Here is a 17,540-nt window from a genome sequence, read left to right as displayed (position 1 = left end):
ACCGGTGTCATGAGATGACGCCGGTTTGTTTACATGTGATCGCTCCATCATTTGACGGAGCGATCACATACATGGTAAACGGCTGCGATCAGCGGCCATTTACCGGGATCCGTGATGCGCCAGGTCCTCTGGACCCGGCAGTCACGAATGTGTTCGGGGGCGCGCGAGAGGGGAATTCTGGGAGGACGTCATAGTACGTCCTCCCAGAGTTAAGCAACCACCCTGTAGCCATCATTCGGCTATGGGCCGGTTGTTAAGTGGTTAAATGATGGTACTAAGGGGCCCAAAGTGGACCAAGAAAATATCCCCACACAGTTATACCACCACCAGCCTGAACCGTTGATACAAGAGCAGGATGGATCCATGCTTTCATGTTTATGCCAAGTTCTGACTTTACCATCTGAATAACGCAGGTGAAATCGACACTCATCAGACCAGGAAATGTTTTTCCAATCTTCTATAGTCCAATGTGTTGTGCATTCAGAGATGGTATTCTGCATACCTTGGTTGTAACGAGTGGTTATCATCTCGAACCAGTCTTCCCATTCTCCTCTGACCTCAACAAGGCATTTTCCTCCACACAACCGCCACTCACTGGATATTTTCTTTTTAGGCTCATTCCCTTGTAAACCCTAAAGATGGCTGTGCATGAAAATCCCAGTAGTTTTAGAAATACTCAGACCAGGCCGTCTGGTACCAACAACCATGCCACGTTCAAAGTCACTTAAATCCCTTTTCTGATGCTTGGTTTGAACTTCAGCAAGTTGTCTTCACCATGTCTAGATGCCCAAATGCATTGAGTTACTGCCATGTGATTGGCCGATTAGCAATTTGTATTACCAAGCAATTGAATAGGTGTATCTAATAAAGTGTCCGGTGTCCCTCAACACCATTATTCCCAATTTTGTACTCACAATGCTTTATTTTCCTCAGGGTTCCTGACAGCTGTGTTACAAAATTATGCTCGAAAAAGAAGTCTATCAGTGGACTCGCTCACCTTTAAACACCAAGTGCAGCCTGTTGTGACTGTTCCCAATCTGGATACAAACAGAATCGCCGAAATAGCTTTCAATGTAAGTAGACTTTAGACCAGGGGTAGGCAACCTGGGGCCCTCCAGCTGTTGTGGAGCTACATTTCCCATGAGGCATTGTAAGGCTGGCAGTTACAATTACTCCCAGAGGCATGATGGGATTTGTAGTTCTGCAACAGCTGGAGGGGCCGTTTGCCTACCCCTCCTTTAGACTAATGCATTTCGCTGCATGTACCCTCCTCCTGTCACCCTTGCAGGAAGTTGATGCTGTTCACTATTAACACCTGATACAGCTCTAAACTAATTAAAACATCTTCTGATATCTATATAGCATATGTCCTCTGATATTGAAGTAGAACTATAGGCAAAACATGTTACATTGTAAGAGAGGATCCCCTGTCAGAATATATATTTCAATATCTGTGTTCCCATTGTTGAGATTTCCCTTAACTTCCTGTCCCATAGCCAAACAGGAAGTGCTAGGAAATTCCTAAAAATTGAGGAAATTCCTTGGGGACCCCCAAATCACCAGAATGTGTCCCCATGGGAAGATTTCCCCTCTATTACTTTTCTGGGGACAACCCAAAATTTGGAATTTTCTTTTACTTTCGATAATGGTAAACAGGACTCATTTTACTATTCAGTTATGAGGGTTTAGTGCAATGTGTCCCTTTATTCAAGGAGGTAAAAGTGTGAAATACGTAAAAAAAAAAAAAAAAAAGTACATTTTCAAACTTCAAGCTCATTAACAGAAGAAGTGGACAAGAAAGAATTTAAATTAAATGTGGAAATAAATACCCTGTTTCCCCCAAAATAAGACCTAGCGTGATTGTCAGTGATGGCTGCAATATAAGCCCTACCCCCCAAATAAGTCCTACCCTGAAAATAAGACCTACAAGGACTTACTACAAGAACTAGGGCTTATTTGGGGGGTAGGGCTTATATTGCAGCCATCACCGACAATCACACTAGGTCTTATTTTCGGGGAAACAGGGTATATGATGATTTTAACCACTTGCGCATATATATTATATATTTCTTTTACACACACATAGTGGTTTGCAAGTGATTTACCAGGAATATGGCTGCCGATATCAGCCATAACCCCGGTATTTTCTTTTTTCAGCCAGCATCTGGCTTTCCCTTGAAAGCATTCCAAGCAGTTCATGATACATTCAGAATCAGCAGGTGGAAGTCTTCCAGTTCCTAGAACAAAATCAAGTTGGGTTGAGCGCTGCTCAGCCATTCACAGGAGGCTTTGTATTTTATGAATGAACACGAGATTTCCTCTATACCTCCGGCCCAGCAGTCCAAGTATACTCAGATCAGGCTAGACCAGGGTTCAAGAATGTGTCACGCATCTCTATGACAGATTTTATTTCTGCATCCTCCAGGGTATCAAATACACTTATGGGGACTGACTGATTATCTGCCTGCCTGGGTGAGTTGAGATGTGCTCTTGTCTGGCCTGGCGTAGGGAGGGATTACTGTACTGGGCTTGGGACCAAAGGCACCTGGTATAGGACCAATGCTAGGAGAGGCCAAGCACACTACACTATTTTGGCAGAAATAAAAAAAAAAAAAAAAAAAAAAAAAAAAAAAGTCTGAATGTGGCACAATCAACCAATAAATATGAGCTCCAGACGCCAGTCCTGGAGGGTCTACTAAGTCAGTTTTTAGGGATAGAGCCAGTGCAGAGAAAACAGACAAAAAATAAAGTGGGGCATGCTGGTTATACCTTAGTAGTTTTTACCTACAGATTGCCAGTGTCCAATCCTTCTGTAGGAGACAGTATTATCCCAAAGCAGTAAGATTTTCTGTGTCCCTCAATGGACAAGAAAAAATCCATATGCTAACATTTTTCCAGGTCCCTCCAATGGCACGTAAATCTTAAATGCTGCAGTGCCATCTGACTCTTCAGTATCCCATAACTACGGCTCTGGAAGGTGAAACACCTTACTTCTCTGGGCTCACAGGAAGAGGTTTGAATGACATCTGTTATCATTCAACCCAGTAGAGGGACCAGCACTGGATCAGTAAGCAGGTGTGTTAGTGGGGGACAGCACTACAAAGAAGGCGAGTACAACAGCCAGAGCTACTTTTTAATATGGGCTGCTGGGTAAACTAATGTAGGATTGTTTTTCCTAATTATGGGTTAAAGCAACAACACCTCTAATCCCCACTCTACAATTCATGTCTTCTGCAGGGCTCGCATCCACCTGAACAGGGCGTTCTGGTATTCGGCCTCTTCCTAGACAGTGCTCGGTGGAGCCATGATACACAAGTCTTGGAGGAATGTGAACATCAGCAAAGATTTTACCCACTGCCACAAATCCATTTCATCCCACACATGGTAAGCAGGACTGTGCGGTATTTTTCTGTGCAAGGCCAACGCTGCATTCTGTCTTCAGACTGCCTTTTATTGTAATTTTTTTTTTTTAATCCAAAAGTTATTATGGATTTTTTTACCAATATACAGATTGAACTGGAAACTGCAAGCAGCTGCACCGATGACCACAACAAAGTCTTCACTTATGAATGTCCATTATACAGAACACCACTGCGCGCTGGAACTTTATCTTCAACGGGACATTCCACCAATTACGTAACATCTGTGAATATACCAACAGTGGTCAGACCTGAGCACTGGATACAAAGGGGGGTGGCCATGCTCTGCCAAATAACTGAATGACCGTTATATTTTACTGGTGTACCTTTCTTGCAACTTTCACTTTGTGCCTATGTCTGGGGGTTTCACACAAAAATGTAACAGTGGTCTTGGTGGAGGGCAATTTCTACAGCCTATCACTACTCATATCCGCTATCAAGGTGATCAGCTGGTTGGCGGCGGGGGGGGGGTTACCCAAGCCAGCCAGCCAACGCAACCTTTAAGTGAAATATTTGATTACTCTGGATTGTCCCCTAAAATATTAGCCTATATAAAAATTATATTTCCCACAACAACTTGTGTTATATTTTTGCACAGCATTGCTGATGTAAATAGTTATGATGTTGGAGTAAAAATGCATGGCTTTTCAATTCATAAACTAAGCTGCATCATCTACCACACCATTGTTTCATTTGTCACTGCTGAAACTTTAAAAGGGCAATGCCATTGTGAAATGCCCACTGTCCTGCCTTATACCTCACATAAAACTGTCGTCATTTTCTAGGTAAATATAAAAGGAAATACATTCAACACTTCTACAAAGACTGATAAAAGTCCACACAAAATATTTATTTAAAAAAAATGTTATAGTACATTTTGTGAGAAATAATGCTTAGAACAATTCAATGGTTTATGTGAATATGTGTAAGAAAAAAAAATATGCAAAAATAGAAGCATATATATCTTAATACAAAAAATACGACTATAATACACAATGTATTCACAGGTTACAAAAACAAACAAAAAACACTTCAGTATGCAGACAGCGCATAAAGCAAATATTAAAAGTCCATTCACATCTGTGCTGTATTGGTAAACACATGGTTAACGTGGTGCAATAGGGCAGCCAATAATTAAACTACAACACTGGCAAAAAAACAGATATGCACCATTTTTTATGATCAACACCATCCTTTGTGTTGTGGTGTGCAGCAGTGCGGGTGAGTTGGGGTACCCTTCATAATAAATGGCACAGAGTTATGTGCATTACCATTTGCAAAGATGTGAATGGGCCTTAAGAGTTTTCCATGTAAAACTGCAGGATTGCAACAGGCAGATGATATTCTGCTAAATGTTGGGTACTTTGGTTGCAGAATGTATGGTCTGAGCTGCCTGGCCTGACCCAAGGTTCACAACCTCCAGGTGCACATGACAGCATAAAAGTGGATTAGCATGTGCCAAGAGGAGAGAAAAGAGAAGTGAGGGACTAAATCAGCCCAGTTTGCCCACCAAATGGCACACACTGACGTTCATTTACTAAAGGCAAATATACTGTGCACTGCAAGTGCATTTGCTCTAGATCTGAGGGGAAGCTCTGAAATGAGGGAGAGCTCGTTTGTGATTGGGTATTCTTTGCAAAGTGAAGCTTTACCTCATTTACTAATAATTTGTCTTTAGTAAATCAGCCCCACTGTCTGTGATATCACCTACAACACCAGAGGGAAATGGAAACACTGTGCCAACCCTGCAGAGACTTTGAAGCTCAAACTACACACTCTGCAAAAACAGTAACCCTTAATATTTACAGTTTGGCAGCACCTTGTCTGCCTGTGGCAGCACTGCAGTTACATGTAAAAGCACACACCCTTCTACACTGCAGTTGGGGGTTGTGCATAGGACTGGTGTGAGACAAAGAATTGAGACTTCAGAGGGTGGTTATCTAAACTGAAAACAAAATGCTGCAGAAGACCCCAATGAATGACTAGTTCACGCCTTTGTGATACATTTTGTAAACAGCCACGACTATGCTAAGAAAGCTATATAGCAGAGGTAGCATAAATAGACACATTTTTGGATTAATCTCACATCTTATAAAATACCCATAATAAGTTATCTATTTAAAATATGGGATTTTAAAAAAAAGATTTAAAAGTCCTGAGAAAGCGATCATTTCACAATAAAACATACAACTTCAACAAATATACAATTACTTGGTTGTAAGATCACATGTTGGCATAGAAAAGGTCTTAAGCATTATTTGTATCTAACAAGCCACACAGTAAAAAAAAAAAAAAAGAAAAAAAAAAAAAAAACTGAAATAAACCCCTTCCTTGGCATGTCACAGCTGTTAGTGGTGGAGGGGAGCACAATCACAGCATGGCTCTCCACTAACTACCAATTATTGTATAACAGAACGTACGTGGAAAACAAACGATTTAAGTGCCTTGTTTACACAATTTGCGTATTAGAGACCCAGCAACAGATCAGGTTGGTGGATTAGGTTTCACATTAACAAGCTCTTTGAGAGCTCAGAAGGCTCAGCTGGAAGCAACCACCCTGTGCCTCACAAGGTGTATACTAACCCAGAGGCAGTAAGGCTGAGTTCACACTGGTGCAATGACAGACAATGCATGTGATTCGCACCACACTGCTGTGCAGATCACATGTGGTGCCTGTGTGATGCAAATTTAGCCATACAAACTGTATGGCTGAAATTGAATCGCATTCACACCAAAATGGTGCAGAACTCTTGTCAACACTGGAATTGGATCGATCTGATTCCTGACCGATTTCACAGTTTACACCGCGATCTGATTTGGGGGGCGTCATTAAATTTACATTGACACCCGCAGCAGAGAGCAGTGTGAACTGCCTGCGAGTGAGATGCGATATGGGAACCCGCACAGGAATTGTGCTGGTTCCCACATCGCACAAGTGTGAACCAGGACTTAAGCTGAACCAATATTACCTGCCCCAGCTAAAGCATTCTTCTACAAAACTCAACTACATATTAATTATACAGTGGATGCTGTGATATTTTTTGGTAAAGCCATGAAAAGTGAATGGCTGTATTTTCCAATTGCCAAATGGGTTACACTGGCTCCTAAAAGTGTCTGCAAAAAAGTGTCCACTTTTAATGAAACGTATGGTCATCTGCCATAATACAGCAATCGCAACTTCTAGTATTAAAAAAAATGTAAAGCATATTTTTGTTTCTATATTTATGGCAGACAGTAGCCAAGAGGTCTGAGTGCAGTGTTGAAGGGAATGGATAGCATTTTTTCACATTACAGACATCTGCAGTGTAGTAAACGAGATGTTTAAAAGACTTGCATGAAATCTTGGTGCTGCAAACTCCGCTTAACATGTTCACCTGCTAGCAAATGTACTGACAGAATATCCCAGGGCTTATTAGTAGAAAATAGTGATTTCCCCCCCCTAGATTAATATATACTTCATTTAAAGAAAAGCCCATGTGTGTCATTTTCCCAAACACAAGTACTTGGCATCCAAGGAGAGAGCATATATACATATACACATCTATAAAATTTCTATAAAACCTTTAAGATATTACTTCTTAACTGTGCTGAGGACCAACATACAGTTGAGATGGGGGGGGGGGGGATAAAAACCCCCTTTTTTTATTGCATTTGTGTCCCATTAGGGAGACTTATTTATTTTCGGTCTTGTAAACAAATCAGAAAGGGAGAGGATCTCTTTCCGATGTAATGGAAAGCCCTTCTTAGATAAGTGTCCCACCCATTGATAGATTTCCCCTTATTCCTATTCTGGTGCAAACTCAAATTTGTAGATTTTTTCTTTAATTTTCAGTCCTAGTTTCACTGGTCACAGGACATATAGAGAGGGTGAATCTCTAAAGACAGTTTATACAATGCCCATCCCATGTCATGTTGCCAAAAACAAGCACTTTACCTTGTAGGTACCCTTAATGTGCATCCAAGCTAATCTAACGGAAAATGCAAAGCATGGGAAATACATTTACAGTAGACAATAGCTTTCCTTGGTCAGTGGGAAATGTAAAACCCTCTGTGCTGCTATAGCATACATAAAAATACCTTTAATACATTATATACAAAATATCAAACATTTACAATAGCCTGCATGGCCAACCAGATTTCACTTGTCACCAAATCAGAAAAAAAAAATCCAAAGATGGTACCAATTGTGAAATTGATAGTTGCTCTGCTAGTAAATGTAAGGGACTAGGCGATATGGGACGTGCTGACAATACTTCTGCCAGTCAGGGCCGTATTTTATTTTACATTGCTGTTCCACTTTGATCACTTGGTTGAAGAGAAGGGCAGTAAGGCAGAATCCGTAAAAGTATGGCAAAATGCTGGTGAAACCTAGAAAAGAAAAAAGGGTTCAAATATTAGGCTCTAGTCACACCTAGGCATTTTTCTGCTGTAAGCCTCAGCTCTAAAAACACCCAACAAGACAAAAAACCCATTCATTTCAATCGCCCCTGTTCACATCTGAGCGTTCTGTCACCTGAAGCAAAACGCCCGTCGCTCAAAAAATTACAGGAGCTTCTTTGGCAGATTACAGGCGTTTTCTACTTTTTATATTGGTGATCTTTTGACCCGTACCAAATCGTGACAAAAATTGAATGACTTTCTGCCTAAAAACGATACGCTCAGGTGTGAATGCAGCCTTACTGGTAGTATACATATTACAATTAGGAATACGGTAATTGTTACAATTAGTGGTACAATCTAGTTGTCAAGATCCACAAGTCTGTAGCTGCTTTACATTCAGATTGTACAATCTCCTTTTGCTCTATCAAAATTATTTTACTTGAGGGCCCGCCTAAACAATACATTCAGACTGTATCCTATAAGACAGGCCCTTGTTTTTGGCAAAGCTGCAAAAGATTGTACAGACTAAAGTGTATTTTTAGCTTTAAAAGGGGTTGTAAAGGTATTTTTTTTTTTTTTATAAAAAACAAACATATAATTATACTTACCTTCACTGTGCAGCTCGTTTTGCAGAGTGGCCCCTAACCTGGTCTTCTGGGGTCCCTCGGCGGCTGTTTCAGCTCCTCCCCGCAAGGACTCACCACCTTAATGCGAGCTCCCTTGCATGGTGGTTAGTTCTTGCGGGCACGCTCCCGTGATACAGCCGGCGGCTATAGCCAATGGCTGCGCTGCTTTCAATCCATCCACTGTAGCCAATCAGCGGCCAGGCTGAGCGGCGAAGAGGATGTCGGGAGCGAGCGCGGGACTTTCGAGGGGTCAGGTAAGTAAAACGGGGGGGCTGGGGGCGGTATTGTCGGAAGTTTTTTCACCTTAATGCTTAGAATGCATTAAGGTGAAAAAATGTTTACCTTTACAACCCCTTTAAGCCTCGTACAGAAGTACGATTGTTGGCCAACCGAGCGTCTGATTTTTGTCAAAAGGGCGTGTGCCAGGATCTCGTCTTGCATACCAACGGTACACAATTGTCGTGCCACAAACACAAACGTTGTGACGCACTGCGAGGAATTTCAGCTCGAGCGCCACCATTTGAGCCCCTTCTGCTAATTTCGTGAGCATTGATTCCGAGCATGCGTGTTTGTACTTTCAACTTGTGTGACGGATTTGTGTACACACGATATGAAAATCTGACGTCACTGTTGTCCGCCGAAAATTTACTAGCCTGTCATCCAACATTTGTTGGCCGAAAGTTGGACAACAATTGTCAAAAGGAGCGTACTAACAGTAAGATTTTAGGACAACAGTCTGTCAACAATCGTACAGTGTACGAGGCTTTAGGATACCCTATAGGGCATGCTGGGACATGTAATTACTGGTTTGTGGAAGTGCCCAGTTGCCTTATTCAGAAACAGAGCTTAGAAGAGAAGTTCAGGATTTTTTTTTTTTTTAAAGAATCATACTTACCTAGGTGGATGCAGCATCTGTCCCCCGCCAGCTGAGGACTGATCGGTCGGGTTCTCAGAGCTCTGTGAGCAGAGAGCTGGTGACCATCAGTCCCTGGCTCTCTGCTCTGCCCCTCACACTGACTGGAGTGCTGGGCTGTGGAGGGGGCAGAAGCGGCTTGCTGAGAGGCTGGGCCAGATGCCAATCCAGGCTTCGGGGGGGATCCCAGCCATATGGTCATGATCTTTCCCCAGCCTGGACTGGCTCTGTGATGTCAGCCTGATGTCTGCTGAAAACGCGTCGCATGAGGGCAGAACAAACTGAACTCCAGTGATCCACAGGAAAAGTACAGCCAATGAGCTTTTTTTAAATGACAAAGCGGTTATATTCACTTCATTTTTAGTGAAGTTGTCCTTTACAGCTTCCCAGTCCAGAATACTTATCCCTAGCCCCACTCCAGAGGTCTACACTGCTGGCACTACACAGCTGCAAGCAGGCCCTTGCATCCCAGTCAGTCCCCTTACCCCACAGAATGACCTGTACTTTAAGAGCACAGACCAGCCATAGGAATAATTGGAGCCAGGCCACATGTGAAAACTGTAGGGTCCTACTGCGACTTCTTCAAAGTGTGAGGCTCCAGGCAGGGCCGCACAATGAGAATCTCCAGAGCAGGGCTGGAGGCAATAATCCACTGTAAGTCACACTTAAAGGTCATCATTGGTCAAAATGTAAAATCATATTAATTTCCAAATTGCAATTCCACTACTTCTAGCTTACTTTTATTATTCTGAATGATTTTTTTTTTTAAGTTTGTAAACTTACTTTGTGAAGCTCTCCATACATGTATTCACTATGCCATGTGAATAGGCAATGCGGTGTCACATTTCACAGAGCCCTCCTTCTGAAATACAGAGGAGCTGAGAGGAGGAGCTTCAGGAGTCACAGCTTGCAGACAGCAAGAGAATCCAGAAGTTGTGGAAAGGTGACCATCAGACAGGCAACAAAATGCCGATGGTTCTAAAATAAATTGTATGCGGCAACCATTTATTTCCTTCAAGCGGCAGCTGTAAGACTAGGTTCACTCGGTTACATGACCACGTGTTAAAGTGTTATTAAAATTAAAATAAACACGTTGCACCTGCTCTGTGCAGTGGCTTTGCACAGAGCGGCCCCGATCCTCCTCTTCTCGGGTCCCTGGTGGCGATCTTCACTTCTTTTGTGTGTCCCCATAGCAAATTGTTTGCTATTGGGTTAAACACTGTGTGCTCGCTCCCGACCTGTGTGTCTATGGAGCCGTGCTCCATAGACTTACACAGCAGGACTTAGACCGCCCCCCACTTCTTCTTTACTGCATTTGATTGACAGCAGCAAGAGCCAATGGCAGTCGTGCAGAGCGCTGATCTCTTTTCCCCTCTTCTCCTGCAAACTAGGGCTGCAACCAACGATTATTTTCATAATCGATTAGTTGGCCGATTATTTCGATTAATAACCTTTAAAAAAAGTGTGGTATATAATTTAGTTACTATGTAAAATTTAAAAAAAGGCAATTTATTCTTAAATATATCTCTATGCAGTAGTAAATGTAAGTAAACCAACTATATGGTTAGAGAGCAAAATCTCTAATCCACTCTGAGAATAACAGACAGAAGAGATATACTGTATATACTATTAGAGGAGATATACTGTATATACTATTAGAGGAGAGATAGTATATACAGTATATATCTTCTAACAGTATATTAAAGGGTGAAGCTGGTAAATATCAGCAGACTGATATTTTGCTTAAAAAAAAAAAAATGTCATTTTAAGAACGTTCGTTCAATTTTCTAATCGTTAGTGGGGTCAATTCGACATTCATTTTCAACCAGTGATGGGAAAATTTGGAAATAATAGAAAACTTCTTGGTCAAAGGAATTTTCAGACAGTGTATGTGGTTTTCGTTCAGAAGTTACATTCATTTTAAAAACAGACGGTTAAAAACAAGTGAAAATTTCATGAAATGAAAAATTCTTTCATTCAGCGATTGTACAAAGATTTTTCGTATGAATATTCTCGTCTGAAAATTGATCCGTGTGGCCAGCATAAGGCTCAGTACACACCTATGCAATTTGCTTTTGATCTGTTTCTGCAGTGCTTTTTGCTGTGCGTTTTGATTTTTTGCACACATGATTTTGCTTTTTTTTTTTTTGGACAATATGTTGTTGGGTAGATTAAAAAACACAAATTGCTGCAAACACGCATTACATGTTTTTCTGCAGCTTCTCCATTGAAGTATATTGAACCAAAAAAGCACCATTGTGTGTTAAAAAAAAGTCCCTGACCCTTTCCAAATATGCAGCGGCTGAAAAAAGCATAGTTATAGTAGCGATTATTTGCTCTTTTTGTATTATAAAGGGCTCATTTTAGTTTTTTTAACCCTGTTATGTTACTGGCCAATTAATCGATGAAAATAGTAATAGTTGTTTCAGCCCTACTGCAAACTGCTTTTTACCTTAATGCAAACAATGCATTAAGGTAAAAAAGTTTTTAGGTTTAGTATCACTTTAACTGCACACATTTCCACAGCCAAAATGTGCTGCTCTTTTGCAGATGCATGGGTGCAATTCTTAATGGTATCCCAGCACATCATAAAATGCAGCACGTTGTTGGGTGCGTGAAATTGCATGGTGGCGGTGTTTAACCACTTCAATACCAGGCACTTAGACACCTTCCTGCCCAAGCCAATTTTCAGAGCTGTCGCAATTTCAATGACAATTGCAGGGTCATGCTACACTGTACCCAAACAAATTTTTTATAATTTTGTTCCCACAAATAGAGCTTTCTTTTGGTGGTATTTGATCACCTCTGCAATTTTTATTTTTTGCGCAAATAAAAAAAGACCAAAAATTTTGAAAAAACACAAGTTTTTCTTTGATTCTGTTAATTATTATTGTAAATAAGTACGTTTTCGTCTTCAATGATGGGCACTAATATGGCTGCACTGACGGGCACTGATAAGGCGGCACTGATGGGCACCAATGAGGTAGCACTGATAGGGACTGATGGGCACTGATAGGTGGCACTGGTATGCAGCACTGATGGGCACTCATAGGCAGCACTGATGGGCGGCACGGATGGGCATCACTTAATAGTTCTGTTACATAATGGTGCCAGCCAGTGGCACTGATTGGCACAGATTTTGCATTAATTTGCACATGTGGATGGCCATGGGGGATGTACCTGGCCATCCACATGCCATGTGCCTCCCTGGTGGTCCAGTGTGGGACCACCAGCGCAGAAGCCCCCCCCCCCACCCCCCCCCCCCCAGGAGAGCCGCCGATCGTCTCTCCTTTACTCGCGTCTGTCAGAAAAGCCAATCACCGGCTCTTCCGGTTTACAGCGTGATCAGCCGTGATTGGACACGGCTGATCACATGGCAAAGAGCCTCCGGCGGAGGCTCTTTATGGAGATCGGTGTGTCAGACTGACACATCGACCACCACGATGCGCGTGGCGGCTTATTCTGCAGGGCGTCATACGAGTCAGTCAGGCCAGGCGGGAAGTGGTTAAAAAATAAAAAGGTCAGGGACTTTCCCTGCAGAAAACACAGACATAGCAACTCGTTCAAAATAATGGGCTACTGAGCCCATGCAAACGCAAGCCGCATCACCCACACAGATGAGAACCTAGACTAAGCTAAAAAAAAAGGACAACTTGCTTGAATTAAACCTATAAAAAAAAAAAAAAAAGGAGAGGTTCTGACCCTTTCCAAATGCATAACTGAAACCACAAAATAAAGTTTAGCTTTAGATAAACGCCCATTTCTATAATAATTTAGCAAGCAAAGTACTAACCATACATACATGTAACCTAAAAACAGTGATTTACAAAATAAAGTACGGTATCTATGGTGTCCACAAGAACCAAACTGTGGCAGTTTTTTTTCCCAGTACATAACACTGTCACACTAATACTCACCACAAGGCAAACACCAGGCCCAGGCCATTATGATATCACCCAAGTAGTTTGGGTGTCGGACCCATCCCCAAAGCCCAGACACAATCAGCTTACTGCCAGCTGAAGTTTGGATTGTTTTCAGATCTGGGGAGAGACAAGAGAACATTTACACAGCTGCATGTAATTCGGATGAGGACAAGCACTGGATTCAGACCAATTAAAAAAAAAAAAAAAAAAAAAGATATGAGGGGGGTTGAACTCACGTGAAAGCTTAGGGTCATCTGGATTTTTCCTGAAGGCAGACTTCTGGTTGTTTGAACGTAGAAATAGAAAGTATCCAAGAACTAAATTAAACCAAGCATAAAACACCATAAATGCCTGACCAGGCATGGATGAATGCATAATAAATATGCCAGCTTAAAGCCTAAATTCACATTTTAGTAAACCTTTAAAATAGTTTGAATGAAGCTGGAAGTTTCCGTCCCGCTGCCGAACACATCCCTGATGCTACATACAGTTTATACTGCGCACACAGCAACTGCTTTAGTTAGTAAAATAGTTTGGACTAGCTTGAAGGCCATGGCCGTACAAATGCGTGTCTATGCCAGGACAGCATCTTAATGCTACAATCATTAGAGAATTTTATTTGGAAAAAAAAAACACCAAAAGTGAAAGACACAATCATGCTGGTTTTGCCTTCATATACTAAAGCGATGGTTTTTTTTTTTTTTAAAAGGATGTACACAAGATCAGCCAGAAGAAAATTTGTAGTTTCATGTACATGGAGCAATCATATTGGCTCATTCAGGACCCATTTCCTGTGTTTGGTCAATGTCACTATAGCAGCTATTCTACCCTACCTCAAAGTAGGAACAAAAATAAGAAAAAAAACCATGCTCGAAAAAATGTAAAGACACTGCAGTAATAGCTTAAAAAAAAAAAAAAAAAAAAAATAGAGTTAGGTACCTGGTAACTTTTTCTACAAAGTCTTCCAGGGCAGCATCCAAGAGATAGGCTCTCCCTCCCTGAAACAGGAAACACATTAGTCCACCATTATAAAATTTCACAGTTTACCTGTGTGCCTCAGTTGTATTAAAGCACCGAAGGAAATCTCAGTTTAAAAGCTCCCCTGTTGTACCTGGTATTTGTCGTTTCAAGGGTGGGAACTAGTGCTGCCCTGGAAGACTTCTGTGAGAAAATATAGTTATGTACCTGGTAACCCTTTTTCTACTCGTCTTCCAGGACAGCATCCGAGAGGATGTATCAAGCAATACTTACTAGGGTGGGGATAGAGACTGGAGCACCTTGCGACCAAATGCCTGGTCTTGGTCAGACAGCTGGTCTATACGGTAGTGCTTTGCGAAGGTATTGAAGCTCGACCATGTTGCTGCCCTGCAGATCTGCTCCGGAGTTGCCCCAGCTTTCTCTGCGACCAAGGTTGCCCAGGCTCTGGTTGTGTGTGCGCTTGGCGGAGCGAGGTTTTGCGCCTCATAGGTCGTCTGTATGGCCATTCTTATCCATCTGCTGATGGTATTCTTGGAAGCCTGTTTCCTTTTGTTGACTCCTGCATAAAAGGACAAAAAGGGAGGTTGTTCTTCGTCAATCCTTCGTTCTTTCGAAGTATGTTATGAGTGTGTTTCTTACATCAAGTTTGTTGTGTCTTTTTTCGCTATTCATAGTTTTTGGAAGCGAAGGTATGATATTTTGGGTTCTATGGAACGTTGAGGAGACCTTGGGTAGAAAGGCCAGGTCTGGAGAGAGAATTATTTTGTCTAAATGTATTAGGCAGTATGGTTCCATTATAGACAGAGCTTGGATTTCGCTCACTCTTCTGGCTGATACTAGGGCCACAAGAAGTGCAGTCTTTAAAGTGAGGTTTTTGTCTGAGCTATCCTCCATTGGTTCAAATGGAGGGGAAAGAAATCCTCTAAGCACTGTGGCCATGTCCCAAGTTGGCGTTCTATTAATTTTGACTGGTCTAGCTCTTTTAAGTGACATTAGGAATCGCTTTATCAGCGGGTCCTCTGCTAGTCTGGTATCCATGAATGAGGAGAGTGCTGCAACTTGTACCTTTAGCATGCCTGGGGAGATATATTTGTCTGCTCCATCTTGTAGGAAATCCAGGATTGTTGGAATTGATCCTCTGTTGGAAATCTGTTTCTGTTCCAAGAGACAAACTTTATCCTCACTTTCTCGTAGATTGCCCTTGTCACGGGCTTCCTGTTTAGGATGGTATTATTTACCTTGTTTGACAGTCCTTTGTTCTGAAGTCTTACCCTTTCAGTAACCAAGCCGAAAGCTTCAGGATTCTGTGGTTCGGGTGGTTGACTGGGCCCTGTGATAGGAGATCTGGCCGGTCCATCAGTGTCAGCTGAGGCTGGATGCTGAGGCTTTTCAAATGGCTGCACCATGCCCTTTGGGGCCAGTGCGGTGCTATTAGTATCACCGTTGCTCTCTCTGCCTTTATCTTTTGAATTACCCTTGGTATTATGGCATTGGAGGGAATGCATAGCACAGTTGCCATCCCCACCTTTGGTTGAAGGCATCTACTCCGCTGTTGCCATCTGTGGGGTCCAGAGAGAAGAATGTTGGTAATTTTGTATTCGCTTTGGAGGCGAATAGATCTACCTCGGGCACCCCCCACTTTTGAGTGATCTGTGAAAAGATAGTTTGGTTCAGTGATCACTCCGTCTGCTTCATGGTTTTCTGGCTCAGGAAGTCTGCCAGCGTATTGTCTGTTCCTTTCAGATGAATACCTGATATTGACTTTATGTTGATTCTGCCCATAGTAGGATTGTCTCCGTTAGCTTCATCAAGCTTCGGGACTTTGTCCCACCTTGCCTGTTTAGGTATGCCACGGTCGTGGCGTTGTCTGATTGCACCTTTGCGTCTCTCCCCTGTATCGCTGGTTTGAACGCTTTTAATGCTTCCCCCACGGCTTTTAGCTCTCTCATGTTTGAAGAGGCTTGGGACCATTTGGAGGTGCATTTTGCCTGTGAGCAGAGGCCCTCCATGTGCGCTCCCCAGCCTAGGGCGCTGGCATCGGTGGTGATCCTGATTGGATCGGATTGAGCCCTTCGATGTATCAAAGCGGATTGAGCCACCATTGGAGTGTTTGACTGTGGTCGGAACCGGAATGGGCTTGTCTAGGGATGAGTGGCTGCCATCCCACTGGGACAGAATGTAGTTCTGTAGAGGTCTCATGTGAATCTGTGCCCAGGTGATAGCTGGAATAGAAGACGTCATCAGCCCTAGTACAGCCATTCCTTGTCTGATTGTTATGGCGTTGGTCTCTCTTAGGGAGGTTATTGCCTGTGTGATTTTTTCGTTCTTTTCTTCCGTTAGGAAGGTTTTCGTTAGTCTGGAGTCTAGTACATAGCCCAAATATACCACTCTGGCTTGGGGTCATCTGTGATTTTTCTGTATTCACTATCCATCCCAGGTTTTGCAGATAGGATATACTTGTGCGCAAGTTGTTGTCTAGGGCTTCTGCTGAATCCGCAAAAGAAACAGTAGATCGTCTAATTATGGTATTATGCCAATACCCTGTTGTCTTAGACCTTTTAGCGCTTCTGCCATTATCTTTGAGAAGATTCTTGGTGCTGAAGAGATGCCTAAAGGGAGAGCTGTGTATTGTAGATGCAGAGTAGTTGATGGCCCTTGTATTGCGAACCTCAGGAATTTTTGATGATCTTTCTTTATGGGGACATGTAGGTAAGCATCCTGTAGGTCTATTGTCGCCATGAATGTCTCTCGTGGAAGGATGTTCCTGATCGAGTAAATAGACTCCATTCTGAATTTATTGTATTTTATTCCTCGGTTGAGTGGTTTGAGGTTCAGTATGAGTCTTAGCTTGCCTGACTTTTTTTTTTTTAAGGATATGGGAATAAAACCCCATTTTTTCCCTCTTCCTGAGGTACATGGCGAATCACCTTCTGATCCAGTAGGTTCTGCAGTGATTCTAAAAAGGTACAATGTAAAATTGAGGGTGCTCTGGACAACAGGACAAAGCAGGCAATGTTTATATAAGACCAGGGGTCCGGTGGTGGTAATGGTGATTCTTCAACACTAAGGGCAGCAGCTTTGAAAGTGGAAGCAAACTCTAAAAAACACAAGCAGAAAAAAAAAGGCACCTCTAAGTGCAGAAGATTAAAATATTTAATATCCCCAGCGGGATTAAAAACACTTACAAGATCAGAAAGTAAAATAAGCATAACATCGTTGATGGTAAGAGCGATCCAGCATCAGGAGGGTCCGCAGCTTGTTGCAAGACTCCCAGGACTGTGGGTAAGTAGCGGCAGGGACT

The 17,540-nt window shown here is 42.3% G+C and overlaps 2 protein-coding genes across 2 annotated transcripts in view; one reads left to right on the top strand and one right to left on the bottom strand.

Moving 5' to 3' along the window:
• DNAH14 (dynein axonemal heavy chain 14) overlaps positions 1 to 5,732 on the top strand; it is a 415,539-nt gene extending 409,807 nt beyond the window's left edge. Inside the window, 3 exon segments of the mRNA XM_073628322.1 lie at positions 934 to 1,073; positions 3,238 to 3,384; positions 3,511 to 5,732. Coding sequence (XP_073484423.1) covers positions 934 to 1,073; positions 3,238 to 3,384; positions 3,511 to 3,723 — 500 coding nt within the window. The 3' untranslated portion in view covers positions 3,724 to 5,732.
• Positions 4,249 to 17,540, bottom strand: part of LBR (lamin B receptor) — a 57,578-nt gene continuing 44,286 nt past the window's right edge. Inside the window, exons 12-14 of the mRNA XM_073628323.1 lie at positions 13,498 to 13,578; positions 13,256 to 13,378; positions 4,249 to 7,787 (exon numbers count right to left, since the gene is read on the bottom strand). Coding sequence (XP_073484424.1) covers positions 7,627 to 7,787; positions 13,256 to 13,378; positions 13,498 to 13,578 — 365 coding nt within the window. The 3' untranslated portion in view covers positions 4,249 to 7,626. The remainder of the gene's footprint in view (positions 7,788 to 13,255; positions 13,379 to 13,497; positions 13,579 to 17,540) is intronic.

The sequence above is a fragment of the Aquarana catesbeiana genome, linkage group LG04 (assembly GCF_042186555.1).
Source record: "Aquarana catesbeiana isolate 2022-GZ linkage group LG04, ASM4218655v1, whole genome shotgun sequence".
Classification (NCBI taxonomy): domain Eukaryota; kingdom Metazoa; phylum Chordata; class Amphibia; order Anura; family Ranidae; genus Aquarana; species Aquarana catesbeiana.
Note: the sequence above shows the minus strand (reverse complement) of the source record. Positions and strands in the feature narration are given on the sequence as shown.